General features: G+C 45.3%; 1 protein-coding gene across 1 annotated transcript in view; it reads right to left on the bottom strand.

Annotated features, from left to right (window-relative positions):
• The window catches only part of LOC134446306 (metal transporter CNNM4), a 53859-nt gene that overhangs the window by 29610 nt on the left and 6749 nt on the right, over window positions 1–17500 (bottom strand). Inside the window, exons 2-4 of the mRNA XM_063195654.1 lie at window positions 5825–5968; window positions 4977–5111; window positions 2278–2447 (exon numbers count right to left, since the gene is read on the bottom strand). Coding sequence (XP_063051724.1) covers window positions 2278–2447; window positions 4977–5111; window positions 5825–5968 — 449 coding nt within the window. The remainder of the gene's footprint in view (window positions 1–2277; window positions 2448–4976; window positions 5112–5824; window positions 5969–17500) is intronic.

Below are 17500 nucleotides of genomic sequence, written 5' to 3'. Positions count from 1 at the left end.
TTTGTCTCACAAGTGGCCACAAGTTCAGAACGTTGTTGTTAGCAAAATAGGTTGAGTCATAGAGTTAGGTATTGTATATCCAAACAAAGGCTAAAATCTTAAGGTAAAGAAACAGCCCCTTTACAGTGCCCTCCATAATTATTGGCACCCCTGGTTGAGATGTGTTAAAAGCCTTAAAATAAATTCAGTGTTTATTACAGAAGAATACTGTCACACTGAAAATTTTAGGAAAATGTAGCCTTCAACTCAAATGAATTGTAGGAAAATAAAAAAAATCCCTGACTAAAAAATAATTATTTTTCATTAAATCACCTGTTCCACAATTATTGGCACCCTTAACAATTCCCAGGAAATAAATATAATTGAAGCATTTCTGTCATTTCTACAGTAGTTTACAAAGTTTACCAGAGTATGTAGGAACATTTAATTAGTAATTCATCACTTCCTGTTTCCCTGGGGTATAAATATGACGTGACACCGAGGCCATTTCTCTTATCCACTCTTAAACATGGGAAAGACAAAGGAACACAGCATACAAGTGAAGCAGATGTGCGTCGACCTTCACAGGTCAGGCAGAGGCTACAAGAAGATTGCCACTCAACTGCAGCTGCCCATATCTACTGTGAGAGGAATAATTAAGAAGTTCAAAACAACTGGAACAGTGGTAAACAAGCCTGAACGAGGACCCAAGTTTATTTTGCCACCACGCACAGTGAGGAGGATGGTAAGAGAAATCAAAATATCTCCAAAGCTCACTGTTACAGAATTACAACAAATGGTAGCATCCTGGGGTCACAAAGTCTCCAAATCAACCATCAGGCGCTGCCTACACGCCAACAAGCTGTTTGGGAGGCATGCACGGAGAAAACCTTTCCTCACCCACAATCATAAACGCAAACGTCTGGAGTTCGCCAAGCGGTATTGGGCTTCAACTGGGACCGTGTGCTTTGGTCAGATGAGACCAAGATTGAGCTTTTTGGCAACAAACACTCTAAGTGGGTCTGGCGTGCCACGGAAGATGCGCATGCTGAAAAGCACCTCATACCCACTGTGAAGTATGGGGGTGGGTCAGTGATGCTGTGGGGCTGTTTCGCTTCCAAAGGCCCTGGGAAGCTTGTTAGGGTGCATGGCATCATGAATGCTTTGAAATACCAGGACATTTTAAATCAAAATCTGTTGCCCTCTGCCAAAAAGCTGAAGATGGGTCGTCACTGGGTCTTTCAGCAAGACAATGACCCTAAACATATGGCCAAATCTACACAGAAATGGTTAACCAGACACAAAATCAAGCTCCTCCCATGGCCATCTCAGTCCCCAGACCTCAACCCCATTGAGAACCTGTGGGGTGAGCTGAAGAGGAGAGTACAGAGGAGAGGACCCAGGTCTATGGATGATTTAGAGAGATTCTGCAAAGAGGAATGGCTGAAGATCCCTCTTTCTGTCTTTTCCCATCTTGTGAAACATTATAGGAGAAGATTAGGTGCTGTTTTGTTGGCAAAAGGGGGTTGTACAAAATATTAAAAACAGGGGTGCTAATAATTGTGACACACATTATTTGATGTCAAATAATTATTTCTTTATGTGGGATTTTTTCCCCACTGAATAAATGCACTTGTATTGAAGGTTGGATTTTTCTCTTTTTTTCCATTAAGGTCCCATATTATTTAGAGAAAAATAATAATAATTGGAAGCTAAAAAACACATCTCAACCAGGGGTGCCAATAATAATGGAGGGAACTGTATATACTGTAGCTGCACGGCGGTGTTCAAGGCCTTGTCAGTGCAGCTCTACATGGACTTGGACTCCTGACCCCAGTGACTTTATGTGCTCACATGCTGCCCATAGATCTTAAACATCTTGCAGGCCTATCGTAGGTCAATGCAGTATTCCTGTCACTCAACTGATTTGGAAAATCTACATGTATCATACAGTTGGTGAGGAAATACTGTAAGTGCTTAGAGTGCTTAGATATAAAAGCACTGGCCTAAGCAAAACACACCAAAAAGCTAAATAAACTTCTAGGTTAGTCATGGGAATAGGCAGAGTAATTAACCAAGACATACTGTAATGCTCATGCTAAAAGGGTCAGTTGTCCCGGACTCAATGAGAGGTTTGGCCCATAATTGTCTCCTCATTACATCGTAGTATGTATTGATGGGAAGACCTTTCAGATGACTTAGTCCTGTACTGGGCTTGCTTGGCTAAAGCAGTCAGCCAGCGTCCCTGTGTGAATCTGTCATGTTGAATTGAGTTTGAGTTAAGTCAGTGTAGTTAACCTGTAGGATGAGGATGAAGTAATCGACGGGCTTGCCACGCGTGTAGATGTAGTGCTGCGCCGATCGCTTCTCGTTCTCGTTGAACTTGATCTCCTGGATCACGTCCGGGTGCCGCAGGATCCTCAGAAGGATCTTGTCCGAGATCTGGTCCGGGCTGAACAGGCTCACCTCTGCAAAGACACGACAGAGGGGGCAGTTTGAGAGGAGACAGGAAAGCGTGGACCAGGAAACGACCTTGAGCCACAACACAACACAGGTCTCTGGCTAAACAGGCTCACCTCTGCAACAACATGACAGAGATGTTAGATATTGGTCTACTTTCTTTTCTTGTCTTTATTATTGGATTTAGCAAAGTTTGAGAGATGACGGCTTGAGATGTTGGCTTTAAAAGCTGGGTGCTACACTACCAAAATTTGTTTTTTCCTTGACAATCTTTGAGGTATTTTGTGGGTACATTTTACCTCCTTGTTGTTGCATTGCTGTTTGCTTGTGTTTTGATGGAAAATAATAATAATAATAATAATAATAATAATAATAATAATAACAATAACAATAAAAACAATTGTATAAGAAGATGCAGTGGCTGTGGAAGTGACAGTGATGACTGGAACTTTCAAGTAAATTCTAATGAATTCTAATTATAGTTTGAAGGTCATTCTGAAAGGTCTTCCAAAGTAAACCAATCAAATTCTTGGTCAAAGATGTTGTAATGCAGCAACATACAGTTAACTTGTTACATATTTGAGACAGGCTGCATATTTGTTGCTTCCCCATCATCTGACAGTGTGTTTACATAGTGTGACCACTGGTCACGAGTGATCTCATAAAATGGAGCCAAGAAGAACAGTGCTTATCAGTTCTAGATCTCTGAGTATGCAGCAATGCAAAGAGGCGTGGGCATGTAAGGCGTGTTGCAGTGACATTTGTTTATTTATTTACTGCCAACAGCAAGCGCATCATCTTGAGGTTCACCTCACGCGAAGTTTAGTGTTAAAAATATACAGCAATGGCCGGCAGCCATGTTTCAACATGAAATATGCATTACAGTGATGCAGAAGCCACAGTATGATGCTTATTACACAACACTACACTGAGTCATGTAGAATAACATAACATTGCAGCCCTCAGGCAGTAATGCCTCTGCTTTAGGCAAGGACATCAGAGGCACTCAAGCCTGCAGTTTTTAAAATAAAATATACAGTGCATATTAGGCTACACAGACGCAACCTAACAACAGGTGAATATTCATACATAAATGAATGAATGAATGAATGAATGAATGAATGAATGAATGAATGAATGAATGAATGAATGAATGAATGAATGAATGAATGTTAATCCAATTTCGGTTTGTTCTCAGGCAACAACTTAATATCACAATTCATACAAAACATGCAGATCAATGTGCTTTAACAGTTGGATGGGGAAAAGACACAAGTTTGTCAATGGTTAAGTATGCCAGGTAGGTAGCTTGGTCAAAGAAGTTTTTAAAAATCTCTCTCCTTTCCCCATGGGGAGCCCAACCCCTGACCTCCAACCTTAGCCATCCCATAATGCCTCCTGCTGCGTCTCTTCGCGTTGGTTTCCGCGGTAACCTTGACTTTGCTTACCAACAGCTACTTATGAGGTGTGCCTCAACCAGCCAATCATAACATGTCATCGGTAGCCAAGCCATAAAGGAGAGGATGGATTGTTGCACAGTGGAGTAATATTGACTGTGCTATGCTGTGTGTGTGTGCGTGTGCGCGTGTGCGTGTGCGTGTGCGTGTGTGTGTGTGTGTGTGTGTGTGTGTGTGTGTGTGTGTGTGTGTGTGTGTGTGTGTGTGTGTGTGTGTGTGTGTGTGTGTGTGTGTGTGTGTGTGTGGTTTGACTTTTCTGCGCCCTGCTCTGTCACCTAGCACCTATCTCCCCCTGGTCTCCTGCTCCTGGCCATATTTCCATCTAATCTCTTGTCTGGCCTGTCACAGGGCTGGAGTGGACAGTTTGCTCATGGTGGGGTTTGGCATTTAGACTTTGTTTAGTCAGGAGAGGTTAAGTTCTCTTTGAGACATTGAGACTAAGGGTCTCCTTGAACAGAGAGTCCCGTTCAAAAATGGTCCCACACATAGTTTCGGGCAATAGAGAACCCACACACATGCGCGCGCACGCGCACACACACACACACACGCACACACACACCTCGATGAGCTCCTTTTCATTTAACATTGATTTAGCCAGGAGAGATCTGAGTAGTGAGGCTATGTGTGTAGCAAGCCATGGTGGCAAACACATCGTTTATGAGGTGTGAGCCACAGAGAATACAAGATGAATCTTACCATCTCTGTGTGAGCTGTAGGACTACACTTCATACGAATGCTCAGCCCATGTACTCTTAAGAGCTAGTTTACATTTTGCAAAAATTCACCTTTGGACTTTATTGTAACATGAAAAAAACACCTTCAACACCCCACCCAGTTACTAATCCTTGCCTCAAAAGGTCTTTAGAGGACCAACAAAATTAAGTGTGACCAGGTCTTGTGTATTCATGAACAAAAACCACTGCATGTTATTTGAGAGAACATGTGAAACTCTCTGTGTGTGTGTGTGTGTGTGTGTGTGTGTGTGTGTGTGTGTGTGTGTGTGTGTGTGTGTGTGTGTGTGTGTGTGTGTGTGTGTGTGTGTGTGTGTGCGTGCGTGCGTGATAGCTCATCATATCCTACCTGTGGCGAGGAAGCGATGTGCGGCTAGCAGCAGCTGTGGTGAGATCTTCACTTTAGATTCGCTCTCGTGCTTGAAGGCAGAGAAGTCCCTCTTGTTCTTATTGGCCTCTACCTTCTTCCTCGTGCGGTTGTCCGCTATGAAAACACACACCATGCATTTTTTAGAATCACACGACTGATGGAATTACATAAGACTATACCACATCACATTACATTATACTTCGCTGACACTTCTCTAAAGTGTCTTACCGGGCGAATACACCGGCGGCGACAAGATTAAGCGCCAGACAATGACTGCAGTGTGCAGCAAGAGTGATATGAGCCATGGAAGCAACAGAGTATATACGTTAAAAGCCGAATGCAAGCATTCTGACATTCCAATTGGCTGTGGCAGCTTTCACTGAACCGCATCAGAGCTCATTTGCATGATATTCCCTCAAGTCCAACTACATACCGTCGCCCAAGTCCCTTGCTGCTCATTCACAAACGTTACCTTTCTCACCAATACTTACCACCATCATCACATTTAATTATTCATCAAGATTGGGAATATTACACTTTTCATACATTATCAGCTGGATCTTCTACAAGTCTTGCATTTTAAATTTCCAGTAATAGTCATTTTCAGCTGCAAAACGTACGGTGTTTTGGTCATACCAGTAAATATTAGTTTATTACTTAGTAAATATTCATGAAAACATAACATTTGGAAACAGGCAGCACAGTTGCAATGAGCATGCTATACTTGTAGTGTAGTACTACCGGTACTAGTATTTTGTGGTGCTCTGTATTTATTGTGTGGTGCTGCACCACAAAATGGTCCATGAATGTGAAATACTGCAACTTACTGTACTGGTCGGTCTCGTCCATGATCTCGGACTTGATGATCTCCTCTATGACGTCCTCCAGAGTGACCAATCCCTGCACCTCGTAGAAGGGGTCGCCCTCGCCCTCGTTATTTACCTTCTGCACGATGGCCAGGTGAGATTTACCTAAACAGGAGGAAAAGAACACGCACACAGACACATCGGTCAGTCCATTAAATCACATCACAATTAGCTGCCACTTTTCTTCAATGTGACTTACAGTTGTTTAGGTACAGGGTATTGGTTACAGTCTCTAAAGCAATGCAGGAGTTATGCTTAGGTGCCTTAAGTCCTTGAAGCCAGAACCTGTTGAGAGGTGTCAATATACGAAACATTAGCCCTTTTTACATGGGTTTACCAAATACAGAGTAGGCTTCATGTCTGCCGATATACACATTAGCCCACATAACAACTAAACACATCAGCCCTTTTACAGTGGTTGGCCAATGCAGAATACCACCTGTATACGTACAACAAACCATCAGCCTTTTACAGTAGTTGCCTATCACTATGGTTGCAGTGCACTACAAAACTACAGTTTGGCAATCAGAACAGGACTACTGGAAACAGAAGAAAATGTTCAAGGTGTATTCATCAACACTTGTGAACACACACAGGCGCGCACGCACACACACACGCACACACACACACACACACACACACACACACACACACACACACACACACACACACACACACACACACACACAGGCGCACACGCACACACAGGCGCACACACAGGCGCGCGCACACACAACCACACACACAGGCACGCACGCGTAAGGGGAAACACCATGTTGGAGTATTAAGAAATACCTAAGCACAGATTGGATTATCATTCATTACAGTGCGAGGGTGTCTACCAGAACTTCTAGTCCATGACACATTCAAGAGTCAATAATGTTTTTTGGAGGGGCTCAGACAGCAGGTGGTACAACCACAGCTAATGCCCATAAACTAATTTGTAATTGATTATTAATGTACTGCAATGAATATGCTTCCAAGATAATCCACTAAAAGCAAACAAAAATCATTTAATCCATTTAATAGTGGCATTAGTTGTGGTTAGACCAACCTGACGTGTGCTACCAATAAAACATCACTGACCCTCAGACCAATGTCTTTAAGCAACTGGGGTTTTCAGGGGACTTGGCTTGATGACTTTTCACCCTTCATCCAAAATGCATCTGGCCTTCTTATTTAGTCATAAGAGATCCTGCACTGAAGCTTAAGTGTAATGGCCACATTTTTCAGGAAACATTAGGCATGGAGCATACTGCCGTCAAGCTGCCATTCGGACACAAAACAAGGATTTGTCTTGGGAAAAAAATGAAAGGGAGGAATCCTGGCCATGTATTGTCAAACAACAAACACACAAAAAACTAAAATATGTGCGGATTTTCAAAAGCGTAGGCATCAACTGTTGCACGACAAACAGTTTTGCGTCATAGAAGAGTTGTGCAAATTCAGAAACGGCTTCCTTAATCCAGGAGACACACATACGCTAAAGGTTTCCCAATGATCCTTTATGCTGACACCAACTTGTTAAAAAGTTTAACTTAAACTACATTTATATTCTCTACTTGTACATGCATGCCATCTCCTTTTGCCCTGTGGCACATGTGAATACGGAAACAACTCTCTAGACCACTTAGCTAGAGTACCGGGACTTTTTACGCCGTACCATATCATGCTGCATTTCATTGGTTGTTGTTGTTGTTATTGCTGTATATTGGCACTTACTTTGCCATTTTTTGCACTGTTTATGATTAAACATGACTACTGACTCAAAATTGTAATTTCTAGCCATTGACTTGGCAGGATTCTGATTACATGGTCTTATTATATGATAGATTGAAACATTCAGCAATAGCAAAGGATGAAAGTTCATGACAGGCTTCAAGCAATGACTTGTCTTCCTAATCTCCTCCCACTGACTGCGCATGAAGCTATTGGTTACACACACACACACACACACACACACACACACACACACACACACACACACACACACACACACACACACACACACACACACACACACACACACACACACACACACACACACACACACACACACACACACACACGCTTACCAACAACAAACACCACATGTTTTCTTTCAAAACTCTCTCTCTCGCACACAAACACACACATTCACAAACACACACACACGGCCGCTGACAGCTTTTGCTGGGCCCAGGGCAAAGTTATCTGAAAGGGCCCCCTACAATGTAATGGGGACCCAATTCTGCCCCCCCTATCTCCCTGGGCCCGGGACAACATGCTCCTTTGTCCCCCGCTGTATGTGGCCCTGCACACACACACACACACACACACACACACACACACACACACACACACACACACACACACACACACACACACACACACACACACACACACACACACACACACACACACACACACACACACACACACACACACACACACACATAGGCAGCTGATGTTGAGTGCCAGAATCTCTGCTGCTGATGATGCCATTAAAGACGGTCTGTGTTGCTCTGCAGTTGCATCACATGAAAATTAAACTAATATGCGTCAAGTCAGTCAGTCTACCAAAAATTACATTAGTGCAAATAAAACTCATGATGCAATGTGGTAGTCCACGACCCAAACCGTCAACAGCCCCAATTCATCCCTCGTGGATATGAGGCAAAGTAATACACATGCCATAAATATTTGGTGTAGTGCAACCCGCTACGGCACAATGCAATACAAACACACTGTCAATCAAAGACTCAAAGACATACGTAGGCCTACACAAAGCTCAGACAAACAGACAGACAGATAGACACACAAACACTAACGCAGGCACAGATACACAGATTTTCTTCTGGGAGTTCCTTGTAAACGCACGCATGCACAAATACGCGCACATGCATACGCACATACACGCACACGCATGCACGGACACGTAAACACACGCACGCGCACACACACTTTCTTCAGGGAGTTCCTTGGTTAGTCACGAAGCCCCGGGCTACGAATGTGGAGCTTCCTTCTTCCTCATGCAAGCCCCTACAAAGGGCACAGTGTTTATGAAGGACACAGCACTTCAGGCAGTCTCTCTTCAGTCACTCTACTGCCTAGACCAGTAGTTTGACTCTGTCTGTTTGTCTCTTTGTCTGAATGTCTTTCTGTCTGTGTGTCTCACAGTCTGTCTGTCTGGTATTCATATGGTGAACTGCAGCACATCTATTCCCTGTTCCCACGCAGCGTGTCCCCCTCCTAGACTGTCCTGTCCGCACTCCCGTGTTGCCAGCCTAGACTTTCCTGTTCCCATGCCAAGGAGGACAGACCAGAGGGGGGTGGCTTGTCTCATTTGGGGAAGTGTAGTTAAGGGTAGGGAGAGGAATTTGCCTCACCCAGCCAGTTTCGAACCCGGATCATGTACTTTGATCAGGACACTAAGCCTTGTCCTACCTACAAGCGACTGTGCAACCATTGCGCTGCACCACAGACCACTTTATTTCCACATTGAATCCGTAGAGTCTAGCTCGTATGCTGCTATTACTCCATCCGCTGTCAATGTCATTGCGCCTTTTTAAAATGTCATATGTTAGGTCACGTCGCTTGCAGTCAGTGAGGACATGGCGTAAAAGGGAACATTGGCATGGCAGGCAGAGACACAGTGACACACACACAGCCCGTAGTGACATCACTAGTGACACAGCAGTGACTTCATCAGAGGAAGTGAAATCGTGTTCTGGATATCGGGTTTTCACACTAGAGTGTTCTGTGGCTGACCTGCCACCTTGGTTTTGCTTACACCACTGTCACTTGTCTGTCACTTGAAACCTTGATTTCGCTTGCTTGCACTGTCACTTGCTTGTCACCAGCCTGACCTGAAGTCAGCTCTGCTGATTTGAAAAGGCTTGAAAGACGAAGGTGGAACTACAGAGGCACCGAAAAGGAATGTATTTTAAAAGAATAACAAGAGGAAATAAGAAAAAAAATGAATGAGCAAATATTTCTAAAGAAAACTTCTGTCAGTCACACAACACACCTACAAGAACGGACACACACACACACACACACACACACACACACACACACACACACACACACACACACACACACACACACACACACACACACACACACACACACACACACACACACACACACACACACACACACACACAGTCGCCCAATGCCTCAAGATAGACAGAAGCACAGAGAGAGAGAGAGAGAGAGAGAGAGAGAGAGAGAGAGAGAGAGAGAGAGAGAGACAGACAGACAGACAGACAGACAGACAGATACAGAGAGAGAGGCAGAGAGAGAGGCAGAGACAGAGAGAAACAGACAGGCCTAGACAGACACTGAGAGGCGGACACGAAGACAGCAAGTGTGTGAGGTTTCGTGTGTATGTGAGAATGACAAGAGATCTCACTTCCTGTTTTACGGTGTAGAAGGATAGATAGCACACCAAGCAGACATCCTCCCTCCCCTCCCTTCCCTTCTCCGTGCTGTGCCCCCGGCCGCCACAGACACACTCAGCAAAATAAAGTGATGACAAGACATAGACATGGAAGGAAGAGTTGGCTAAAGGAGGAAAAGAGCAGAGGTGTGTAAAGTAGAAGTAGAAGTACATAGTGTATGATGAGCCTCGCTGCAAAATGACGTATCCATTTAGGAGCATGTTGGGGAACTGACATTGTTTGTATTGGCCATTGCATAGCATAGATTTAAAAAGTCAGTTCTCAAAATATCTGAATGGCAAGAATTCACACGTATACGTAGATGACAGGACGTCTTAACGGTTATTTCCAATAATAAAATGTTTGGGTCATAAAATGGTGCTTAGAGGTCATTTTGCAATGAAACTGTTCAAATGTAGTAGTAAGCTTAGTACCACGATGTTACATTACATAGATGCAACTATGTAATAGCGCACTGGTGGTTTTGTTATTATTTCCGAAAAATGTATTTCTACTTCTTCTTCTACTTACAACCAGGGCTGGTGAAATTCGAGTTTGGCTGGTAGAAAAGAACAACTTACTAGCCACTTGAACAAGTAGGGACTGTGTGTTTGGCTAGTAAGATTGACATCTATTAGCCATTTTGGCTAGTGATGAAAAAGTTAATTTCAAGCCCTGAGAAAGGATAGTGCAAGAGAATCTTGACAGCATAGAGAAGACCCCCGCCCCCGAATCCTATTACGACCAAGAAGATTACATCACGTCAGACACACACAACCACACGCACACACCACACACACACACACGCACTATATGCACACATAAACATATATGCACACACATGGGCACACGCAGGGGAACGCACATGGGCACGCGCACACTTACTTCCCCTGTGACACCGGCAAGATAGAGGAAATACAACCTGATTAGCTGTTCACCATCTTGATAGTGATAAGCACACAAGTGAAAGCAGAAAAACATCAGCTGTTTATCACACACACGCACGCACGCACGCACGCACGCACGCACGCACGCACGCACGCACGCACGCACGCACGCACGCACGCACTCACGCACGCACGCACGCACGCACGCACACACGCACACACGCACACACGCACACACGCACACACACACACACACACACACACACACACACACACACACACACACACACACACACACACACACACACACACACACACACACACACACACACACACACACACCTTCTGTTGTTTTAAGTTGTCAAACAACTGCTGAGTGAGTGAGAGTAATGTAATTTGCCAACGTGCATGTAGTATGTGTCTGTGTGGTAGTCTAGCTGCTGCATTAGCATTAGCTTTCTTTCTTTTTTCTCTCGTTTTTTCAAGTAATTTTTGGGCTTTTTGATATTATTATGACACGACAGCTGAAGAGGTGGTTGGGAGCGAGGGGTGGGACTGGGCTAGGGTTGGGAAATGAACTCGCGCCGGCATCGAACCCGAGTCCCTGGCATAACAGTACGGTGCCTTAGCCATCTGATCCTAAAGCCACCATTCTCTTTTCTATCCAGCACTCCTTTACTGTGTTGACAGCAGCCCACCAACAAAGGACAGAAATGAATCTCCCTCAGTTCAGCTGCGACTTTGGCGCCAGTAACTCACGTCACTCGTCTGTGCCAGTGCCATTTTTTGCTGCCATCACTAATGTCTGCGGTCTGTGCCACTGCCATTTTTTTTGTCACCTCACCAGAACCGATGATCACTTTTCAGCTGAACCAACAAGTAGAACCGGCTCAAGACCAGGGGACGGATGGAAACGAGCTAAAACACGAACGAACAGGAACGTGAGCCGGCGAAATAAAAACAAAGGAGGAAACACATGCACACAGACAAACAGACAGACAGACAGACACACACACGCAGGCACGCACGCACGCACGCACACACGCACACACACACACACAGACACATGCCTGCATGCACATGCGCGCACACACGCATGCATGCACGCACATACACGCGTAAAAAAGAGATCCTCTCTTTCGATTGCAACACAGTGCCTTATCAGCACGCTGGTTGAGAAATGGTTTAACAAGCCCTGCTATAAACACACAGGTGTGTGTGTGTGTGTGTGTGTGTATGTGTGTGTGTGTGTGTGTGTGTGTGTGTGTGTGTGTGTGTGTGTGTGTGTGTGTGTGTGTGTGTGTGTGTGTGTGTGTGTGTGTGTGTGTGTGTGTGTGTGTGTGTGTGTGTTGAAAACAGCAGAGGGAGTGTCAGGGAGCCCAACCCAGCCTGAGTACAGGGCGCAGCAGCATGCACCTCGTCAGGTAGGGTGTGTGTGGCATGTGTGTGTGTGTGTGTGTGTGTGTGTGTGTGTGTGTGTGTGTGTGTGTGTGTGTGTGTGTGTGTGTGTGTGTGTGTGTGTGTGTGTGTGTGTGTGTGTGTGTGTGTGTGTGTGGAAGGGGGGTGTTAGCCATGCCAAAGGGCACACAGTGAGAACTCATCACACACACACACACACACACACACACACACACACACACACACACACACACACACACACACACACACACACACGATCCTTTCTGAGAGGGGCGGAGCAACAAAGGAGGCATGTGAGAGACTTCTGCAAAGAAGAACTTCCAAAGGAGGAAGCAAACTGGCTGACAGGCACATGTGGCCTACGCCAATGGTTCTTAAACTTTTTTCTTAAAGCAACCCCTTACCTGTGTCCACGACAAGCCGCACATCCCCAACCCAAACTTTTACATGTGTATGCTATACGCACTAAAAAATATACTTAAAGTGATACTGTCCCATTTTTGGAAATAAGCTTATTTTACACCTCCCCTTGAGTTAAATAATATGGTTTTACCGTTCTTCTGTACTTTCAACTGTTCTCTGGTTATGGCAGTGCAAATTTTACCTCCAAGCTAACAGTTAACATTGAGTCCCATGAGACCAGTTAGCCGCCAGCTGGTCTCATTGGACTCAATGTTAACTGCTAGCTTGGAGTTAAAATGTGCACGGCCATATCCAGAGAACGGTTGAAAGTACTGGAGAACGGTAAAACCGTATTACTTAACTCAAGGGGAGGGGTAAAATAAGCTAATTTCCAAAAATGGGACAGTATCACTTTAAGTCATTCATTGCAGTGACTCTTGCTTGAGACATTAATCAATACCTTGATGACTTTGAATGGAGACCAAAACATGTTTTAATTTGGTTTTGATTTGATTTAATTATAATGCTCCCACGTAGAATTTTGGTCACAACCTCAACATAAACAAAATTCCGCAGTGCACCCCCTACAATCATTGGCAGACCCCCAGGGGGTACCCGCACCCCAGGTTAAGAACCACTGGCCTACGCAGCGACTACTAGTCTCTCACCATCGCAGTGCACATGTAGCCTACGCAATGACAACTGGCTGAGAGTGAAGATTGTACACATGATCCCAGGAAAAGGTGCAGGACAAATGCTGACTCAACGACAATGACAATAAAGACAATGGTCGAAACGTAATCTTGCCATGGAATTTAAAAAAAAGAAAGAAAAATAGATTTTAAGCGTGTGGACTCCTCACAAACTTAACGCAATGACAACTCTCATCATCCAAGAACAGCAAGATTAAGATTCAGACTCAAGCAAGGCGCAAACAGCCTAGTGTGCACAGTGCACAAGATTAATTTAACCATTTAACAAGAGCGGAGAATTTAATAAAATGAAAATGGATGCAAGTGTGCTGCACGTGTGAATCCTCTTCCGTTTTTGAATAGCCAAGCTTTCAGTCTCAAAGACTTTCCTCAAGGCACAAAGCATGCATTCAGATGCCAATAGCTTCATTCATTTGATAGGTCTTAACACTGTAGAGGATTTAAGTTCACACAAACATACACCACGGGTCACACAAACACACAGGAACCAAGACACACAGAAGCCATGGCTATTTTCAGACGGTGTATAACGCCAAAGACTGAGTAAATCTTCTTTGGTACTCTAAAAATATCCTCAGATGTCCAAGTGTGTGTGTGTGTGTGTGTGTGTGTGTGTGTGTGTGTGTACAATGAACATGAGTCAGCAAATCAGTGTACACAGAGAGGGAGCGGAGGGTGAGAGAGCAAGAGAGAGAGAGAGAGCAAGAGAGAGAGAGAGATGGCCACCACCACCATCACCATCTCTCCTCCCAATAGGCAGAGGGTTTTTGGAGTCACTGTTTGGACCGGAGTCAAGCTCCACGGGGCTCCAATAAACACCAACTGTTCCCCAAACAAACAGCCGGCCTGGCCTGGCCTGCCTGAGTGTGGAAGCATGAGTGTCTCCCTGTACTGCCTGTCTGTGTGGAGGATCCCACCGGGTGACCGTCATGTGTGCTTAGCCCTGCCTGCCTGCCTGCCTGTGAGTAGCGGTTCCTAACAAGGGCTCTACAGGAGAGTAGTGGTTCTCAACAGGGGTTCTCAAGGAGGCCCTGAAGATATTCCAAGTGATGTGCTGCTATTGATTTATTTGAGTTTTAACGTTTATTGGCTCAGAGGTGGGCCCCTAACATTTGCAAACATTTCAAGTGGGCCTTCGGCCCTAGTGGGCCCCTGGTCTATTTCATTTCTTAATACTAAGGGGGAGGGTGGCAGGCATATTATAAGTTCAATGGGGGTGAACGTCATGGGGACAAAGCTACTGGTGGGGAAGATCCCGTCGGTGCGGTGACTGTGTTGTGTTTAGGATCGCACCAGGTTGTGGCAGTGTTGTGCGTTTAGGCTCTGCATCTCCCTGCAGGTCTGCCAGCAAGGAGCAAGGGCTGGTTCTAGTCAATTTGGTGTCCTAGGCAAGGCAAGCGCCCCTTTCTGCCTTGAGCATTTAAAAATTGGCATCTGTGATCATTACATCGCACATCTGATTGAGCCTATGTGGACGACGCTGGAGCATACCTGTCAACCACCTGTCTACCAAAATCCGGGAAAATTCCCATACTTTAAGCCAAAATTTGGGAAATTTTCTAAAGGCCAAATCCTGACAGTCAACGGGATGACAGAGACGGATCGGACGGTGCATTCTGCTTTTCACAACAGTCCGAGTGCGAAGACAGTCGGTCTAAAATCCCCTGTCCAGCGCACATATTAAATGAGCAGACAGTGTGAAAAGCAATGAAATATCAGTTTCTCCTTGTTGATTTGTCGCTAAAGTTGTCTGGGGCTCGTGCAAAACTTTGTGCTGGTGCGGGTTGTAATTAGGTTAATTGCATGAATCGCTGTTCCGAGGCTGTTTGCGTTGTATGAACTGACGGTTTCTGTGAGGCAAAGAATGGGCGCGCAGCCGCGCACACGCGCACACGCTCGAGGATGACAGCTTGTTTTTTCAAGGAACTTGGTGGCATCTGGCATAAAATCTACTGGCAGGTAGCTTGATAAGCAAGACCCCCTCAGTCTCTCTTCAAGAGGGGTTGTGTTTCGTCGGGCTAGCTGACAGGGTCGTGGGCATAATTGACCAATGGTGTTTTTTTAATAATATGAAAAATCGGGATATTTCCGGGAAAATGTCAAATCGAGAAGAAAGCGGGAAAAGTCAAAATTAGGGAGTTTCCCGGGAAATTAGGGATGGTTGACAGGTATGCCCTGGAGTGGTGTGTTAGACCAGTATCTCCCTGTGTGACGGTGCGGTGTGTGTAGTGCTCCATCTCCCTCCCTGTATGAGGGTGCTGTGTGTGTAGTGCTGTGTCTCCCTGTGTTATGGTGCTGTGTGTGTAGTGCTGTGTCTCCCTGTGTTATGGTGCTGTGTGTGTAGTGCTGTGTCTCCCTGTCTGCCTGACTGGCCTAACTCGGTGGGAATGGGATCACATCATCAAAACAGCAGGCCAAGCCCCCAACTACCCACCAATGGCAGCAGCCCGACACTGTCAACTGACTGAGCGTGCACAGTGCACACACACCAAACATACACACGCACTAAACCACCTTACCCAATGTCTGCGCCGCCCTACAGTAAACCGATGAGCATGCGTGCATGCACTACACACACACACACCACACTGTCAACTAATGGAGCATGCATGCGTGCGTGTACACACACACACACACACACACACACACACACACACACACACACACACACACACACCAATGGCAGCGGCTCTAGTCAACTGATGGGATGGGTGCATGTCAAACAGCAATGTTTTGCACTGTCCACTCAGGGCTGTGGGCTGGAATGGAGATGACGCCTCCAGGCTGTGTAGGACTGGGCTGACTGGACAGAGTCAATGAGGCTTTAGTACAGTGGTTCTTTAGTACAGTGGTTCTTTAGTACAGTGGTTCTTTAGTACAGGGGTTCTCGACCTTTTTTTAACAAACGCCCTCTTGGCCTCATCACAAGCCTGCCAATGCCCCCTTCACATCATCATAAGCCTGAAACGCCCCCCTTAGTATTAAAAAATGAAATGGACTAATGCCCCCCAATGGGAACTAAGCACCGCCCCCTTTCAACTGTATCCTTCTCAACGCCCCCTAGAGCTCCCCAACGTCCCCTGGGGGGCTGTACCGCCCCCGTTGAGAAACACTACTTTAGTAGTAGCGCACGTCAGGGTCAGACATTCTAAGAGTATATTACACTAGAATCTCTGGTCTCTTGGTCAGGGTGGTGCAACTAGAGATGTACCGGATCCTGATTTTTAGGGTCCTGCCGGATACCGGATCCACTGCTTAAGATCCTGCCGGATCCGGAACCGGATACCGGATCCTACGAAAGGGTTGAAACACATAGCCTACTCGCACACGTGGGCCCTTTTTATCACGTTGGCTCAAACTATTTTGACTGAAAAGCCTCGGCTACCGGATCCTCTATCCTGGAACCGGTTCCGGATCCTGTGAAAACCCTTATTATCCTGCCGGATCCGGATCCGGAACCACAGGTAATGCCACTATTGTATGGATTAAATGGTTTTAATGGATTATCTAATTAATTCATTATTAATTACTTAGTTACTTACTTGGTATTACTAATTAATTAATTTATGGGCAATATCTGAGGTTGTACTACCTGACTACCTGACTACCTAACATTCCCATTGATGTGAAGTATAGTATGGGACTGGACAGAGTGGCTATGCATGTACAAGCTCACAATAAGCGAAAATGGGAATTCCGTTTTGGGATTCTTTTCTTGAAATCCCCAACGATGTGAGACAGGTAGAGAGTTGTTGCCGTTTGGGTTACAATGTTGTGAAATGTGCCAAGACG

The sequence above is a fragment of the Engraulis encrasicolus genome, chromosome 3 (genome assembly GCF_034702125.1).
Source record: "Engraulis encrasicolus isolate BLACKSEA-1 chromosome 3, IST_EnEncr_1.0, whole genome shotgun sequence".
NCBI classification, from domain to species: domain Eukaryota; kingdom Metazoa; phylum Chordata; class Actinopteri; order Clupeiformes; family Engraulidae; genus Engraulis; species Engraulis encrasicolus.
The sequence above is the reverse complement of the archived record's forward strand: the minus strand, read 5'-3'. Positions and strand labels throughout refer to the sequence as shown.